The sequence below is a fragment of the Lonchura striata genome, chromosome W (assembly GCF_050655825.1).
Source record: "Lonchura striata isolate lonStrDom1 chromosome W, ASM5065582v1, whole genome shotgun sequence".
In the NCBI taxonomy this organism is placed as follows: Eukaryota; Metazoa; Chordata; class Aves; order Passeriformes; family Estrildidae; genus Lonchura; species Lonchura striata.
Genome location: NC_140743.1, coordinates 18,484,313 through 18,500,306, shown reverse-complemented (window position 1 = coordinate 18,500,306; position 15,994 = coordinate 18,484,313). Strand labels below are relative to the sequence as shown.

The window sequence follows — 15,994 nt, the reverse complement described above, 5'->3', positions numbered from 1 at the left end:
TGTATTCTATTTGCCATCTGTTGGAGGTTGGGCAGGTTTGTTATCTCTTCCAAGAACAATGGTTTGCTCCGAAGAGGTAATGGTTTGTTAATGGGCCATTGACTGACTAAATGCAGGGCTGGTAACGTAACACCATCCCATTGTGAGATGCTCCACCCAGAGGGGGAAGCCAAGAACTCTTTTATTGGATAAAGGGGTACCTTTTGGGGAGACAGAGCAGCTCTCTCTTTGCGGGATTTCCCAGAGAAGCAGCTCCTTCGGCGAGATTCCCAGAGAAGCGGCTGGAGCACGGTGAGGCAGCAGCGGCGGAGCTCAGAGGCAGCCTCGGCGCAGAGGAAGACCGGCCCAACTGCCACCAGATCTTCAGAGAAAACTATACCCTTCTAAAGATCACCACTTCAGCTGCAATTCATCAGCCACTGCAAGAGGAGCAGCTATCATTTCAACCGGACTGCTACCAACACCCCAAATCCTCAGGTTGTAGACTTTATCACTAGTTTTGTTTGTACCGATTGCATTTGCCTTTTTAAATTGTTATCTAGTTTTCTCCTAGTAAAGAATTGTTACTCCCATTCCCATATCTTTGCCTGAGAGCCTTTTAATTTAAAAATCCTAGTAATTTGGAGGGAGGGGGTTTACCTTCTCCATTGCACAGGAGGCTTTTGCCCTCCTTCACAGACTCCTGTCTTGTCAAACCAAGACAGCCAGCCACCTGGGCACAAGATGGGAGTTGGGGATATCGAACCCAAATTTATATGCTGAATCCTATTATAAAACTCCAAGCCGCTGTAGAGATAATAATGAACAAAACTGGTCTGGCAATGGAATTAATATGAAGGCAACAAACCCAAACAAGAGCAGCTGTGTAATAGAATAGGTTGGCTTTGGACTATCTATTAGCTGAAAAAGGGGGTGTTTGTGGAAAATTCAATACATCAGATTGCTGTTTAAAAATAGATGACAGTGGGAATGCTGTCTTGGTATTAGTCAATTATATTAGAAAAATAGCCCATGTACCAGTTCAAAAGTGGGAATCAATGCTAAATACTAGCTGGTGGGATAACTTGTTGGAAATAGAATGGGGGAAAAAGTTAGGCTTCTTCCTTTTATGCACTACTGCTGGTCTAATATTTCTTCCTTGTTTGATCCCCTGTTTCATTTGGCTCATCACCAGTGTAGTCCAAGTCATGCAATTAGTGACCATGGATCAAAAGTTAGATACAACAAAAATGGTGCAAAGGATTATGGTATTAAAGAAACAAAATAATATAGAAAACCCCTTTCAAGAAGCAAGATTGATTTGTGAAGAAAACGAGCCAAGAATAAAGGCTAGAAAACAATGACAATTTCTTGAGCCAAATTAATTACAAAGAGGGAGAATTATGAAAAATGCATATTATATGGCTCTACGCAGATATTTACTATATGTATTGTGTTATATTGATTAGTTGTGCTGTATTAACATTCTAATAGTATCATAAATGTAGTTTTGTAGTTCAAATTAAGCTTTAGTAGTTAAAATAGAAACTATGTATATGGTGGTTTTTTTTAAAGGAATGAGATACTCACTTCGAGATAACAGTCACAGAACACCTAAATCTTCCAGAGAAGAGGAATTTATTATTTTCTTATCAGAAGAAGCTAATTTCTTCAGGCCTTGTTCAGACTTGAAGATGCCTGTGGGGATTAAAGGAAACAGTTGACATACAACAGACAGAGTGTCTTGTTTTAAATAGAATGTATGCATAACCATGAAGTATATATGAATATGCAACAGTGTATTGTTTTAAGGGCGATTCATTTCTTCACAAGGCATGCTTGCCAGGGCTTAAGTGCCCAAGAGCATCTGGATGTCCATAATTCTTTTTTTTTTATTGTCTTGTAATTGTCCCAACTCTAAGTTTTTATTATTCTAATTGTATTACTATTTTTATAACCATTTTTTTTATTATTAAACTTTTAAAATTTCTAAAAATGAGTCATTGGCATTTTTAACAATTATTGTAATTTGATAATCAAGGGAATAAAAGAGGCAGCACCCCGAAGGCAAAATGCTAAAAAGGCTTTTAAGGGACAGCAGGGGAAAGAAGAAACTCCAAATGAATGGTCAGACAGACTTAGGAGAAATATGAAACAATATTCCAGAATAGACCCTGAGACTATGGTGGGACAAGCTCTGTTAAGAAATTATTTTGTCACTAATGCCTGGCCAGATATTAGGAAAAAACTATAAAAAATGGAAGACTGGCACAAAAGATCACTAGATAATTTATTAAAGGAGGCTCAAAAGATTTATGTCCAGAGAGATGAAGAAAAAGCTAAAGTGAGAGCAAAAAATTTGGTAACCACTATGCAAGAAAGTAATTTCCAGAAGAATCTAAAACCTCCAGGCACTACACCTAGACATGAAGGTCGTAGAGACAGGGGAAAGGAAAAGAACAGAACCCCAGTATAAACCAAATCTCAGGAGCATTCTAGAAATGTCTGGTTTTACTGTGGGTTAAAAGGACATTATAGAAGAACTTGCCCAGATCGGATAAAAGATCTGAAAATCTTCTGAGAGATGGGCACAGAGGAAGAATAGAGAAGTTATAAGCTCTATATTTTGAGGGGGACAAATACCATCTGGAGCCTGTGATAACTTTAAAAGTGGGTCCTCAAGAAGAAAAATTAGAATTTGTGGTAGATATAGGGGCATAAAGAACCTGCCTGTGAAATATTCCAAAAGGTTATAGTGTGAGCGAAGATACTGTAAAAGTAACAGGGGCAAGGAGATAATTTTACAGTTCCTGTTATTAAAGAAGTGGTAATTAAAAGAAAAACTAGAATTTGGATGGGGGATATCTTATTGGTCCCTGGAGCAGGTAGCAACTTATTAGGAAGAGACTTACAGATGATATAAAGTAGACCAACGAAGATGATGTTAAATTAGAAGAAGTGAAGTTAAAACTGGCCTCAATACCAGCGTTAAGCTTACCCTCACTAGAAAAACCCCTTCATCTGTATGCAAATGTAGAAAATGGGGTAGCTCATGGAGTTCTAGTTCAGGAGTAGGGAGAAGTACAGAGACCAGTAGCTTATTAATCAAAAATGTTAGACCCAGAGAGCCATGGCTGGACAATATGTATTCAACCTATAGCAGCTACTGCAATCCTGGTAGAAGAAAGTCGTAAGCTTACTTTTGGAAATAAACTAGTTGTGTGTACATCTTGTGTGGTTTGAGGTGTGTTGAATCCGAGAAAAAGAGGAAAAGATAGGGAAGGAAGAGAGAAGTTGAAGAAGGGAGAGAGATGGTAGTCAGACTCTGGAATGTTGGAATGTGGGATGATGAAGCCTTGGTGCTGTAGGACAGGAGTTTAAATGCAGTTTCTGTATGAAGGGCAGGGAAGTGTCTTAACACATGGCTGTTTGGAGGTTGTTCAATGCCAAATTGGGGATCAGGAAGGTTTAGTAAAACAAGCCCTCCTTGAAGGTGTGAAAAATGCATATTAAATGATTGGCTCTTTGCAAATATTAAATTGAATACTATATGTGTTATGTTGGAAAGTTATTTTGGAGTACTGTATTCGTCCTTTTTAAGTAGTGTGTTAAATATAGTTTTAGGTTATAACATAATGTTAAAATAGAAACTATGCAATGTAAGATTTTTTTTAAGTAGCTCAAGAAAGGGATGAGATAATCAAGAAATTCTTTGCACAGAGATAACAGCAACAAGACACCTAAGAATTACTGCCTCCTTATCGGAAAAGACATTCTTCCACCTCCTGTCCGTGTTTAAGGAGCCACCAGGATTAAAGGGAAGAAGTTGACAATAACCAGAGAACACCCTTTGTTTGAAAAGAATTTATGCGTCATCTATGAGATATATGAATATGCAACAGGCTACTGCTTTTAAGGGTTAATCCTTTGTTAGCATGTGTGCTTTCAAGGCTACGGTGCCCTAGGAAGGCACCCGGACAGTCCGTATTTCTTTGCTTTTTATTGTCCTTTATTGTCCTAACTCTGATTATCCAAATTCTTATTACTCTATTTTTATAACCATTTTATTACTATTAAACTTTTAAAATTTTAAAACAAGTGGTTGGCGTCTTTCACAAGTAAGAAAACCAAAAATATGCTGCACATCATATTCCTTTTACTCATTTCCAGAGCACAGGCGAGATGTCAGCACTTCTCTACCACACTTTTTTTCTACTACCAGCTGCTACATTGAGACGGGCGGTCAGGAGTGCAGGCACTCACAGCTCCCAGAAAGTGGTGGTGAGGTCACTCCCCCAACTACTCCCTGCCCCATACCACCGCCCTCTGCCTCACAGCCCCTCACATTCCTGCCCTATGCCAATGCTTCTGTACCATAATACACACATCCCAACTTCGTGCACCTCACTACGACCCCCGCCTTTCTTAGGTTCTCATGTCCCCAGTCTAGTCCAATCTTGTCTAGTCTAGCCCCGCCCCGCCGCCACTCTCCGCCTTTTCCGCCCGCCGAGGGCCATTTCAAGGGCACATATATATAAAAGTATGCATCTATTCCCCCATCGCTCAGAGGCGCGAGAGGTAAAAGGCGCCCGGACGCTTGAGAAGACCGGCGGGGGAAGCAATTCCCGACCTCGCCCCGCCTCCGTCGTAATAAGAGGCGGAGCGAGCTGCCGCCATTTTGGGGAGGTGGTGTCGGTTTGTCATCTTTTCTGCCTGCTTCAGTCTTCTCTGAAAGACTCGTCGTTGCTATCGTCATGTTCTCCGCCCGCGTGGCTGACTCCCTTGCCCGCTCCCTGCCTTGGCAGGCCGGCCTGGTGAGCGTGTTCTCCCCTCCCTACAGTGAGGGAAGGTGGTGGGTGGGAGGCGGCCGCCGCCGCCATCTTGGGGACCGCGGTGGCATTGAGAGGCTGCGGCCTCCCGCTCTCGAGAGTTTGGGATGGGGGGCTCACCTTAGCGCTGGGTGTCAGCGGGGCCAGACCTACTGCTGAGAGAGCAAGGGTGCCCGTACTTCGGAGGTGGAGGCGGGGGGGGGGGAGGGGGAATCTAGGGGACGGCCTGTCCTTCCCCGGTGATGTCGCTTGATGCTGTTGGGTTTCAAGTTAATGTCTGAAAGCTGCCCGATCCCAATCAAGGTGAGGGATTTGCGCTGCAAAACTTTGCCAGATAGTGGTTTTTTTTTCCTCCCAGTGTTGGTGGGGAAGAGCGAGGGTGTGAAGATCTGTCCCGACCTGTTCCCGCTGGTGTCCCTTGTGAAGGTGAACGGAGGAGACGCCTGCCCAGGCGTTCAGAGAAATAGCATTAACGGTGCCTGGAGCTGCACTGGGAGCTTTACTTAGGACATAAGATTATAACATTTTATTGCATTCATTATCAGATTTCTTTTATCGTTATTTTTGCTCTCGTCTATGTTCTAGCCATACCAGAAATTTTGCAGATATTTTTTTTTTTAGGAAGGCCAACCCTTAGAAGACACAATATTATTTCTCTCTTGTGGAGAACAATGAGGGTTGTGGTGATTTCTTTCTGCCCCAGGCACTGGGTGTTCAGCACACAGTTGGCAAGGGAGAGGAGGTGTTGCTTTGGGATCTGCTGTGGTACTGTGTTGGTGACAGCAGTGCAATGCAGAAAAATGCAGTGAATAATTTAGAGCAATCTCTTTTACCAGTCGGCCTTGCTTAGTAGTGCTGGACTTGGTTCCATAACTAAAACTTGTGATTGGAGTGCTGTGGAGCTAAACTCAAAACTGAGAAACATAACATTTATAAACTCATGATCAAAAATGTCACAGTATTGTCTCTCAACTTTTTTTTTTAATGAGTGAGGAAATTTTACTGTTACTGAAGCAATTACTTGTTTTAGATTTCCAGAAACACCCTGGGTGCAGTGTTTGTTGTCACAAGAAACCTCCATGCCTTCAAAACATGCTTTCAGAAAACTGGTGAGTCTGAGGAAGGTCTTAATATAACAGTGTGTTTTAAGAACTTGCTCTGTCAGACAGAAGGGAATTTGAATATGGTGTGTCTATCAGTTGACAGAATGCTTGAGGACATTTATGTACTGACAGTATTTAACTGAACTTCTGCACAGTTGCATCCAGCAGAATTTAATAGCTATTCAGATTATGCCCAAACCAAGGAGTGGTCACGTGTCAGTTTACACAGTTTACTTGCTTTGTGAGGATTCCATTCAGAATTATCTTATTCTTATATTCAGAACTCTTGCAGAATTATTTGGAAAAACAAAAAGCCTCAAGTTCTAGTTTTCTGTCTTGTTTGTAACAGTATGAAGGAACAGATGACTCCCAGGCCTGCCAGTGTTTTGTCCTTTAGCATAACTTTTTGCTGCCAGCATTTTGGTGTTTAGAGAAAACAGTGCCCTTGCATAGCTGTGTTTTTGATAGTGGTTCATATACAATTTTCAAAGTGGTTTGGGGTTATTAAATATATTAGGAAATAAAAATGTCACAATTTTATTTACTGTTTCCTGACTGGGGAAATAAGGGGTTGTTGGAGGTACACTGCCAAACAAGTTTGAGGAATATGGAGAATACATTTTTACAGCTTATATTGAACAAGTTGCTTCTTAAATGTATCAAGTTCCTTTAAATATATTTGGATCTTGGATTACAAATCACAGGGTATTTTGATGCCTCCACTTTAAGTAACCTCTGCAAGTGGAGTGAGAATGTCTTTTCTTAGCCTAATTATTTAATTTCTTTCTAGAGGGAGAGATTGTTAATAGTGTAAGACATCATGAAGGAAACTGGTAACTAAACAGTCATCAATGTTTTAATTGAAGCTGTCGTGTAATGATGTGGTGAAACTGCTTTTCTTAGCAAGGAATACAGAAGCTGTTATTTATCTTATGTATCTAGCATGTTGCTTGCTAGATCTCATGGCATATCAGAGAGGGCACCTTGGCCTGTGAATTCAAGACAAGCTTACTGAATTCATATCTTGCCTTAATGTGCTAAGTCAGGTGTGAAATGTCTCTTTCCAGGTACTGCTGAGGTATCCTCTATTCTTGAGGAACGTATTTTGGGAGCTGACACCTCTGCTGAACTTGAGGAAACTGGCCGTGTGCTCTCAATTGGTGATGGTATTGCCCGTGTGTATGGCCTAAGAAATGTCCAAGCAGAAGAAATGGTTGAATTCTCTTCTGGACTGAAGGTAAGCTTTCACTAAAGCAGTTTGTTTAGCCTAGAAATATATTTTTTTAAAAATAAAGACTTTTAAAGGAGAATGAGACTGTTCTTGGAGGTACCTGTATGAGCCTCTTGCAAACTTCATTTCAACTTTAATAAGTAGCAACTAATTAATGTAATGCTACAGAAAGAAAATATTCTTTGAATTCATAACACTTTGCTTTCAGTGTCTGGTTTTTGGCTAACATTTAAATTTTGTGTGTCTTCATCTAGGAAGTAGAAGAACTAATCTGCTATTGGAATTTGTTTTCTTTGGTTTCATTCTGGCTTTTTTTGTTTACTGTTGAATAACAGCCTTGTCTTATATTAGAATAAAAAAAGCTGTCTGACTGTTCTGAGAGTACTGCAACAGCTCTTATAATATTTTTAATAACCTATCTCGCTTTGGCCAGAGAAATAAGATAGCATTTTTCCCTCATACAATTCCTAGGCAAGATATAAATGTTGTATTTGAATCCTGCTTATCCTTTCTGTTCTTTTTAGAGAGATAAATGACAATGCTAGACTGCTGCAGTATAATTATGTGGTAAATTGAGGGGTTAGGCAGGCAGGTTCTCTAACCAATATGGAAATAGATGCATTGTTCGTAAAAGCAGAACATTGACTATTGTTACAAATAAGATTGAGGTAGATTACATGGCATACTCTACACTGTGGAATGATCACATTGATATTAAACTGTGACAGTTTTTGTAGATGTTGGTGTGGGTTTTCTCAGGATAATGTGACCTTTGTCCTAGGGTATGTCCTTGAATTTGGAGCCCGACAACGTTGGTGTTGTTGTGTTTGGTAATGACAGACTGATCAAGGAGGGGGATGTTGTGAAGAGGACTGGTGCCATTGTGGATGTTCCAGTTGGGGAAGAGCTGCTGGGCCGTGTTGTAGATGCCCTGGGTAATCCAATTGATGGGAAGGTAAGTGTAACTAGGTGCTTACTACCTCTGCTTGTATTTATGTGATACGGACTGCAACAGTTTCTTTCATCTTTTTAAGGGTTCTATTGCATCTAAGATGCGTAGGAGAGTTGGCTTAAAGGCCCCTGGGATCATTCCCAGAATCTCTGTGCGTGAACCTATGCAGACTGGGATTAAGGCTGTAGACAGCTTGGTGCCAATTGGTCGTGGTCAGCGTGAACTGATAATTGGTGACAGGCAGACCGGGTAAGTTAAATGCCCAAGCCAATAAAGTTTCCTTTAAGAGAGACTTGAATGCAGTGTGCACCAATGTACAGAACTGAACACAAAGTTGTGTAGGGGTTGGGAGAACTGCAGGCATCTTAATTTATCAACCTCTGTATTACCCAGGAAAACTTCAATTGCAATTGACACAATAATCAACCAGAAACGTTTTAATGATGGGACAGATGAGAAGAAGAAGTTGTACTGTATCTATGTTGCAATTGGCCAGAAGAGATCTACTGTGGCTCAGCTGGTGAAGAGGCTCACTGATGCAGGTACAGATTTTTGAAGGTGGTTGAGCCTGGTAACTAGTGACATCCTGTTCTCATTATAATGCTGAATACTGCTGTGACCTCTCCTAGCTCCAAGTATAGACAGAATTCCTTTTTTGATTAAATGAATGAACTACTTTTGTGGACAAAAAGTCTTTCTAGGTATCTGGGGGGAAAACAGCCCCTTATTTTTGCTACCTCGCATTAGAAGACTATTTTGAGGTCCCAAAACTGCTGAAATTCTTCTGGAAAAGTCAGCCTACTTTTTTTTTTTTTTCCTAGCAGAGTTGAGAGGTTCCTCTTGGCAGGCCTGGTGACAAGCTATGGCCTACAAGTATTTATATGGACTTGATGTGTTTCATATGCATGTAAGTGTGAATGACAGTTAAAAATTTAAGTGGAGAGACTTGACTACTCAAACATAAGGGATTAAATTATAGCATCTTTTCAGGAACAGTTGACCAAGGCTGCATATGTAACAGGGCAACAAACATGTTAATCTAGTACAGTGGGCTTTCCTGTAACAATGTAGTGATGCTGCCTGGGCTTGCTTTAGCAACTTAGTACTTCACATGTTTGCTGTATTTGCTGATTACAGGCATGGTGAGGTAATATACTCAGTGGTGTGTTTCTCCAATTCTTTCCAGATGCCATGAAGTACACTATTGTGGTGTCTGCCACAGCATCTGATGCAGCACCCCTTCAGTATCTGGCTCCCTATTCAGGCTGCTCCATGGGTGAATATTTCAGAGACAATGGAAAACATGCGTTAATCATCTATGATGACTTGTCCAAGCAGGTTAGGAAACAGTGTTTATAGGCCTCATAGTCTAACATTGGTGTTTGTAGCTGTAAGATCACCTCAAGTTTAGAAATCCAAAATGTTAAATGAGCTTCTGAGGTCTGAAAGCTTTCTTTATACCATGCAGGCTGTTGCCTATCGTCAGATGTCTCTGCTGCTGCGTCGTCCACCTGGCCGTGAAGCCTACCCAGGTGATGTGTTCTACCTGCACTCTCGACTGCTGGAAAGAGCAGCCAAAATGAATGACTCCTTTGGAGGTGGCTCTCTGACTGCCTTGCCTGTCATTGAAACTCAGGCTGGTGATGTGTCTGCTTATATTCCAACCAATGTCATCTCCATCACTGATGGACAGGTAGGACTTCTTCACATCCCAGTGTACATCTTTGTTATTTACTGTCAAGTATCTGAGGAGGCTTCCAAGCTTCTGACCAAGATAATAAAACAATTCTCTCTCTTACAGATTTTCTTGGAAACTGAGTTGTTCTACAAAGGTATCCGTCCAGCCATCAATGTTGGACTGTCTGTGTCCCGTGTAGGTTCTGCTGCTCAGACCAGGGCTATGAAGCAGGTAAGCATGAAACTACTGCTTCTCTTGCTAGAGATGAGTAGTGTGTAGGCCTTCCAACCCATTTCACTCTAAAGAGCTGGGACTAGAGAGGGAATAAAGCTTTGGATTCCTTAGTGTTATGAAACTATAAAAGAACAAACTTTGGGGATCTCTGATATTTCCATTACTTGTTGAGTGAGGTGGGGGAGAAAGGAAAATAGTATCTGCATAAAGATGTCGGATTATGTTTCTGTATGCTGAGCTGGGTACTGATCTAACTAGAAATAGAAAATGCTCTCTTAACCCTTTGCTTTTAGTCCATATCTGGAATTAGAGGTTTTAATATCAATGGTCACTGTTTTAGGAAGGCATACTTATATTAAAAAGTGGGATATTTAGAAATGCAAATAATCATCTGTCAGAATCTTGGGATTCACTTTTCTGGTATAGAAAGTAAAGCTGACTTGTGACAACTGTCATCTGAAGATAACCTGCAAACTCCTAGATACCTTTAAAAGGTGATCAAACTCAGTCTCATCTGTATCTTGTGTTGCAGGTGGCAGGTACCATGAAGCTGGAATTGGCTCAGTATCGTGAAGTAGCTGCCTTTGCCCAGTTTGGCTCTGATTTGGATGCTGCTACACAACAGCTGCTGAACCGTGGTGTACGTCTGACAGAACTTCTCAAACAAGGACAGTATGGTAAGCGTCTTGAACTTAAAAAGCCTGCATTTCACATTAGTCTCTTGTGCTAACAAGATTGGGCTTTGTGGCAGCATTTACCATGTCCATTCTGTGCACATGGTAAATGCAAACTTGCTTGAACCATGTTGTATATATGCAGTTGATCTTCAAAGAAGGACTGAATAGTACTGGTGTGTCCTGATGTGAGAGTTACTGATGGCATGCATACTCTCTTTTCTGCAGTTCCCATGGCTATCGAGGAACAGGTTGCAGTCATCTATGCTGGTGTAAGAGGTCACTTGGACAAGCTGGAGCCCAGCAAAATTACTAAATTTGAGAGTGCTTTCCTAGCTCATGTACTGAGCCAGCACCAGGCTCTCCTATCCACAATCAGGTATGATTTATCCTGCTTCATCCCAAGGATATTCATTTGATGGCTGGAGTGCAGATAATGGTCCCTGAACTGTTAATTTAGTGTATCCCAGAACATCAGGCCTTAAGCTGCCTGTACCAGAACTGGAAATTAAATCAGCCTTCCAGTTGTCCAGAGCACACCTTCATGACTTTAGTTCTTAGGAAATCCAGTTGATGCTTAAAATGGAGAAGGGGTCTTATGTTAGTAGTACAAATTCATGCATCAAACAGAAATGTTTTAATTCATCTACTAATTTTGTTAGAAATGGGAAGGTTTGCTGTGAAGCCTTTTTCTTTGTCTTAGGGATTGACCATCTAGCTATTTCTGTCTTGGAAGTTTAACTAAACTCTTTCAACAGGACTGAAGGGAAGATCTCTGACCAGACAGAAGCTAAGTTGAAGGAAATAGTCACAAGTTTCCTGGCTACTTTTGAGGCATAAACATAAAATTGTTCAAATAGACCAGGCTCTTGTGATCCAGTGCTCCAGTTCAGTCAAAGATTTAAAAGTATGTGCAACTTGAATGTACAGATCTCAATGAGAATAAAATTTCCTATGTAAAAAGGCTTGTATATTCTGATTGCCTTCTGGCTAGCTGCTTTCACCTTTAAAACTGTGGAGGACACCCTGTGACATGTGCTTACTCAAAGGAACTCTGAAAAATTGGGGGCATCTTAACTCCCCAGCTGGATTAAACACCCCTTATATGAACGAGGAGGTGTAGCAGTTAGTTTCTGGAGCTATGACCACAGTTCTCATTGTGACAGAGTTGAGGGTTGCTCTTGCAGTTTTCATGCTTTTTGCCAGGCAGCTCATCTCTGAGAATGGCATTCAGCTGGGGAAACAGTTTATGTTGTCTTGTCATGGGTGGTAACTAGTTGGACCTCATAGGAATCTCTAACAGCCTGATACTGTTGGAGAGTATTTCTTAGAATTGCTGTCAAACCTATCCTGGGGCCTGGCTTTTGCAAGATGAGTTCTCTCGGAACTGAGGTCCTTGTGTCTCAGGACAACTATAGTTAACTAATTCTGTCAGTAAACTGCCAGCAATTGCTAGTGAGTGGGAGGGAGGTTATGTACCAGAACATTGCTTTAATTTCCCAACTTCTGCATGCCATGTGAGGCATTAGATTCCAGTGTTAGACCTATCTGGGATGTAGGAAAGTTAAAAGTTGCTCTACTTTGTGTGGTGTATTCAACTTCACCTGGTACACTGGAGTTTGGTCCTTAATCCTTGATGAGCTTTTGTACTGTAGTTACCTGTGATCAAGACTGCTCTTGAGGCTGTTCACTCTGTTCCCAGTCCCAGTTAATTTCCTTCACAGGAGCATCTTGCTTCCCAGTTCAAACCTGCTATGTTACAAGCAGCTAGAAGCAGTCTCACACAGTTCCAGACTAACAATCTGTTGTGTTGTACTGGTATTGTAAATGCAGGCAAACCCAATGGGAAGAAATTATGATGTCTGACTCAATTCAAAAGGCTGAATTATTTCTTTATTATAACTATGCTAAAATACATTAATATGCTATACAAAAGGAGGATACTAAAACTACATACTACTTTCTCTGACTCTAACCCTCCCACCACTTGTGACCCTCTCTCGCTCCAGTCCAGACACAGGTGGATTGGATTGGCCATCAGGCTCAAACAATCCTCACCATAATCCAATCAAGCACTCACTCCAGGTAAACAATTCTCCAAACACATTCCACATAGGAAAAACAAGGAGCAGAAATATAAATTGTTTTCTCTTTCATTTCTCTCTGTGCACCTCTATGAAAAATCCTGAGAGTGAGAGAATTGTGCTTGCCACATATCACCCTTTCCGTATAAATAAAAAAAATAAAATAAAAAACTGCATTTGCAATTCTTCTGCAGGGCCCTTGCAAAAAAAGAAAAAAAAAAAACCAAACATCTCAAGAGGTTCCCTTATCAATTTGCTAGTTATCAATTCAGAAGCCAAATCAAATGCTGATGTGGAATGTTCAAAGAAATCCTTTACCTGCAAAAACATCTATCAAATCTCTAAAGGAAAACGTATAATGTAAAAACCCAAACAACAATGAAAAGAATGCCAAAGGTTCAAAGTCCAAAAAGCTGAGTCTCAGGAGAAGGCGTCCATTGACTGGAGATGTTAATCTTGACATCTTTAAAAAATCCTTCTCAATCCTGAAACAGAATAACTGAAGTAAGTCCAAACAACAATGAACAAATGCATAAGAAAAACAAACAAACCACCAAATGTGACATCATATAATTATCAAACACCAAAACACCTTTCCCGTGCAAAAAAAAAATCATCAAATTCAAAACCTCAAAAAATCTCTGAAATGCCATGGCCAAAGCTCTGAAATCAACCACTTTCTTTCTTGTTTCTTATTTTTTTCAACCATCTCTCTTTAACTAATCTTAAATCTAACTTCAATGATTTTTTTTTTTTTTCCAAAACTTGGAATCAGAATGCCCAGCAAGCAGGTGGCCCCAGTCCATGTGGGCAGAACACAGACCCCAAACCCGGCTGTGGGGGGACACGGGGGTCCAGGGCCAGGGGGCTGGACCAAGGAGTCCAGACCCGGTGACAGGTGAGGTGGGGGCCCAGGCCCTAGGGGCTCTGGGGCCCGGGCCAAGGAACTCAAGCCTGACCGGCGAGGCAGGGCCTTCATCTTCACAGCCCGCCCCTCAAACGAGAGCATGACACAAGAACTGCCCCAGGGCTCGGCAGGGAAGGTGTTTTCCCCATAGAATTGTTGATTCTCAGGATTTCCGGCACGGTTGGGCTGGCACGCAGCTCCACCAGCACCCCCATCTCCTCCGGCCACGAGACCAGTGGCAGTATTCTCAGAACTCATCCCCCCCCGTCCCCCAAATGCGAGCGGGAAGGGCGAGGAGCTCCGAGTCCCGGCGAGAATCCCCCACCCAAGCGAGAGTAGGACCAAGAAAAACGCTGTTCCCCAGAAAAGTACTAAACTTAATAACTTTCACTTTCGCGGCAGCCGCGAAGAGCTGCGGGGCAGCGCCAGCACCAGGGAACAGGCTGGGAGGGGACGCCGAGCTGACTGGAGGCAGCAGGGCGGGCGTCACGGCCGATGCTGGCAGCGGCACAGGGGGGCTGTTTTCCGAAGGCGGCGGACCGGGCTCCGCGAGCGGCGGGGCGGGCTGGGGGTCTTCTCCAGCATCACAGCTCTCACTGGGAACAGGCTCCGGGCCGGCGCGGGGGCCCAGAGGCGCCTCTGTTGCTGCAGGAGGTGTGGCCACCGACTCCGAGGCACGCTCTGACGCGGCCAGTGGGGCCGCCGGCTCTGACGCGGCCAGGGCGGCGGCAGGCGGCGGTGGAGGCAGTGTCTCCGCGGTGGGTGTTTCTCTCAGCTCCGGCTGAGGGAGAGGAGGAGGCTGCACAGCTGCGGGCGGGCGGACCGGCGAGGGAGACGGTGTCTCCGGCTCCGCTGGGGCCGGGAGCGGCTCCACCTCCTCTGAGGGAGGAGGGGGAGCTCACCCTCTGCAGGAGGAGGCTTCTCTTGCAGGGAGGCAGAAAAAAACTTCTGAGCCCCGGACAAAGGCTCTCCCCCGCAGCGAAGACTGTCCTTGAACAAGCTGATCTTCGTCCGGCCATGACGATGGGGGGAGGGGCTGATGGGCTCCCGCTGGGTGCGGCGGACTCCCTCCCGCCCTCTGCAAACGTGCTCACTGGGATCCATCTCCGGACTATCCGAAAAATCTGTATAAAAACTATCCCGTATCGAAAGTCTGGGAAATCTCGTGCGCAGCGTTCCTTGATGAAGAAAAACAAAGATATCAAGCCTCTGGGTGCAGGGAAGAGGCCAAACTCCCGAAAAAAACATGAGCTTTTGCAAATTCAAGAAACTCCAACAAATCATTGTCGGACACAGTCGCTCCATAGATCCGAGCCAAATCTCTCCAGAGGGTGTATATATAAGGTGATCCTCACAATAAAAATCAGTGTCCAAGTCATCAGACATCTCTTCCCAAAGTTAAAGTCCACCCCAGGTCAGGGCAGTATTATAATCAGAAAATCAGTACCTTTTCAAAGGCAGGCAGAGGTGTCCGATTATGGCAAACTGCTCGGGGCTGCACCTGGTCCTATAGAGAGGGTTCCCACGGTGTCTTACATCCTCCGATCCCTCGCAGGGACTTCGGACAAGCCTTTTCAATAGGGTTCACCTCCTTTCCCGTGTTAAATCACGGCTGTGGACCGATCCAGGTCCTGGTTCTTCATCCAACATTTTGGGTCACCACTTATTGTAAATGCAGGCGAACCCAATGGGAAGAAATTATGATGTCTGACTCAATTCAAAAGGCTGAACTATTTCTTTATTATAACTATGCTAAAATACATTAATATGCTATACGAAAGGAGGATACTAAAACTACATACTGCTTTCACTGACTCTAACCCTCCCACAACTTGTGACCCTCTCTCTCTCGTCCTTGAGTCCAGATGCAGGTGGATTGGATTGGCCATCAGGCTCAAACAATCCTCACCATAATCCAATCAAGCACTCCAGGTAAACAATTCTCCAAACACATTCCACATAGGAAAAACAAGGAGCAGAAATATAAATTGTTTTCTCTTTCATTTCTCTCTGTGCACCTCTATGAAAAATCCTGAGAGTGAGAGAATTGTGCTTGCCACATACTGGGTCTGAGTGAGGTAAAGTTCACAGCTCTCACAGTGCTATGCTTTGCATTAGTATCTGGAAGGGTGTTGATAACAGACCAGTGTTTTGGATACTGGTGAGCAATGTTGTCCCTCTGACATTCCTCCCGCTATCACAGGGATGGGAGTGGGCAAGATCTTGGGAGTGGACACAATCATGCCAGATGACTCAAATTAGCCAAAGGGATATTCCATACTGATGCCTTTTGGGACTACCTAAAAACAGAGGCCAGATGTGA

At 43.0% G+C, this 15,994-nt stretch overlaps 1 protein-coding gene across 2 annotated transcripts; it reads left to right on the top strand.

Annotated features, from left to right (window-relative positions):
- The first annotated feature begins 4,638 nt into the window (after window positions 1-4,638).
- LOC146763126 (ATP synthase F(1) complex subunit alpha, mitochondrial-like) lies at window positions 4,639-11,644 on the top strand. 2 transcript variants are annotated; one of them, XM_085571294.1, is made up of 12 exons: window positions 4,639-4,793; window positions 5,839-5,917; window positions 6,979-7,148; window positions 7,924-8,097; window positions 8,177-8,343; window positions 8,488-8,636; window positions 9,281-9,432; window positions 9,563-9,787; window positions 9,896-10,003; window positions 10,539-10,683; window positions 10,909-11,059; window positions 11,439-11,644. In XM_085571294.1, the coding sequence occupies exons 1-12, from the start codon at window positions 4,734-4,736 to the stop codon at window positions 11,518-11,520; spliced, it is 1,662 nt and encodes a 553-aa protein (XP_085427420.1). In that variant the 5' UTR covers window positions 4,639-4,733; the 3' UTR covers window positions 11,521-11,644. The 2 variants fall into 2 exon arrangements, with proteins under 2 accessions (XP_085427420.1, XP_085427421.1); XM_085571295.1 differs by lacking the exon at window positions 4,639-4,793 and adding an exon at window positions 4,858-5,111.
- Window positions 11,645-15,994: the final 4,350 nt, after the last annotated feature.

Excerpts from the sequence above, each read along its gene's own strand:
- LOC146763126 (XM_085571294.1), top strand. The coding sequence starts at position 4,734 with ATGTTCTCCGCCCGCGTGGCTGACTCCCTTGCCCGCTCCCTGCCTTGG. Across the intron at positions 4,794-5,838 it reads TGCCTTGGCAGGCCGGCCTG|ATTTCCAGAAACACCCTGGG; the intron begins GTGAGCGTGTTC and ends TACTTGTTTTAG. Across the intron at positions 7,149-7,923 it reads AATTCTCTTCTGGACTGAAG|GGTATGTCCTTGAATTTGGA; the intron begins GTAAGCTTTCAC and ends CCTTTGTCCTAG.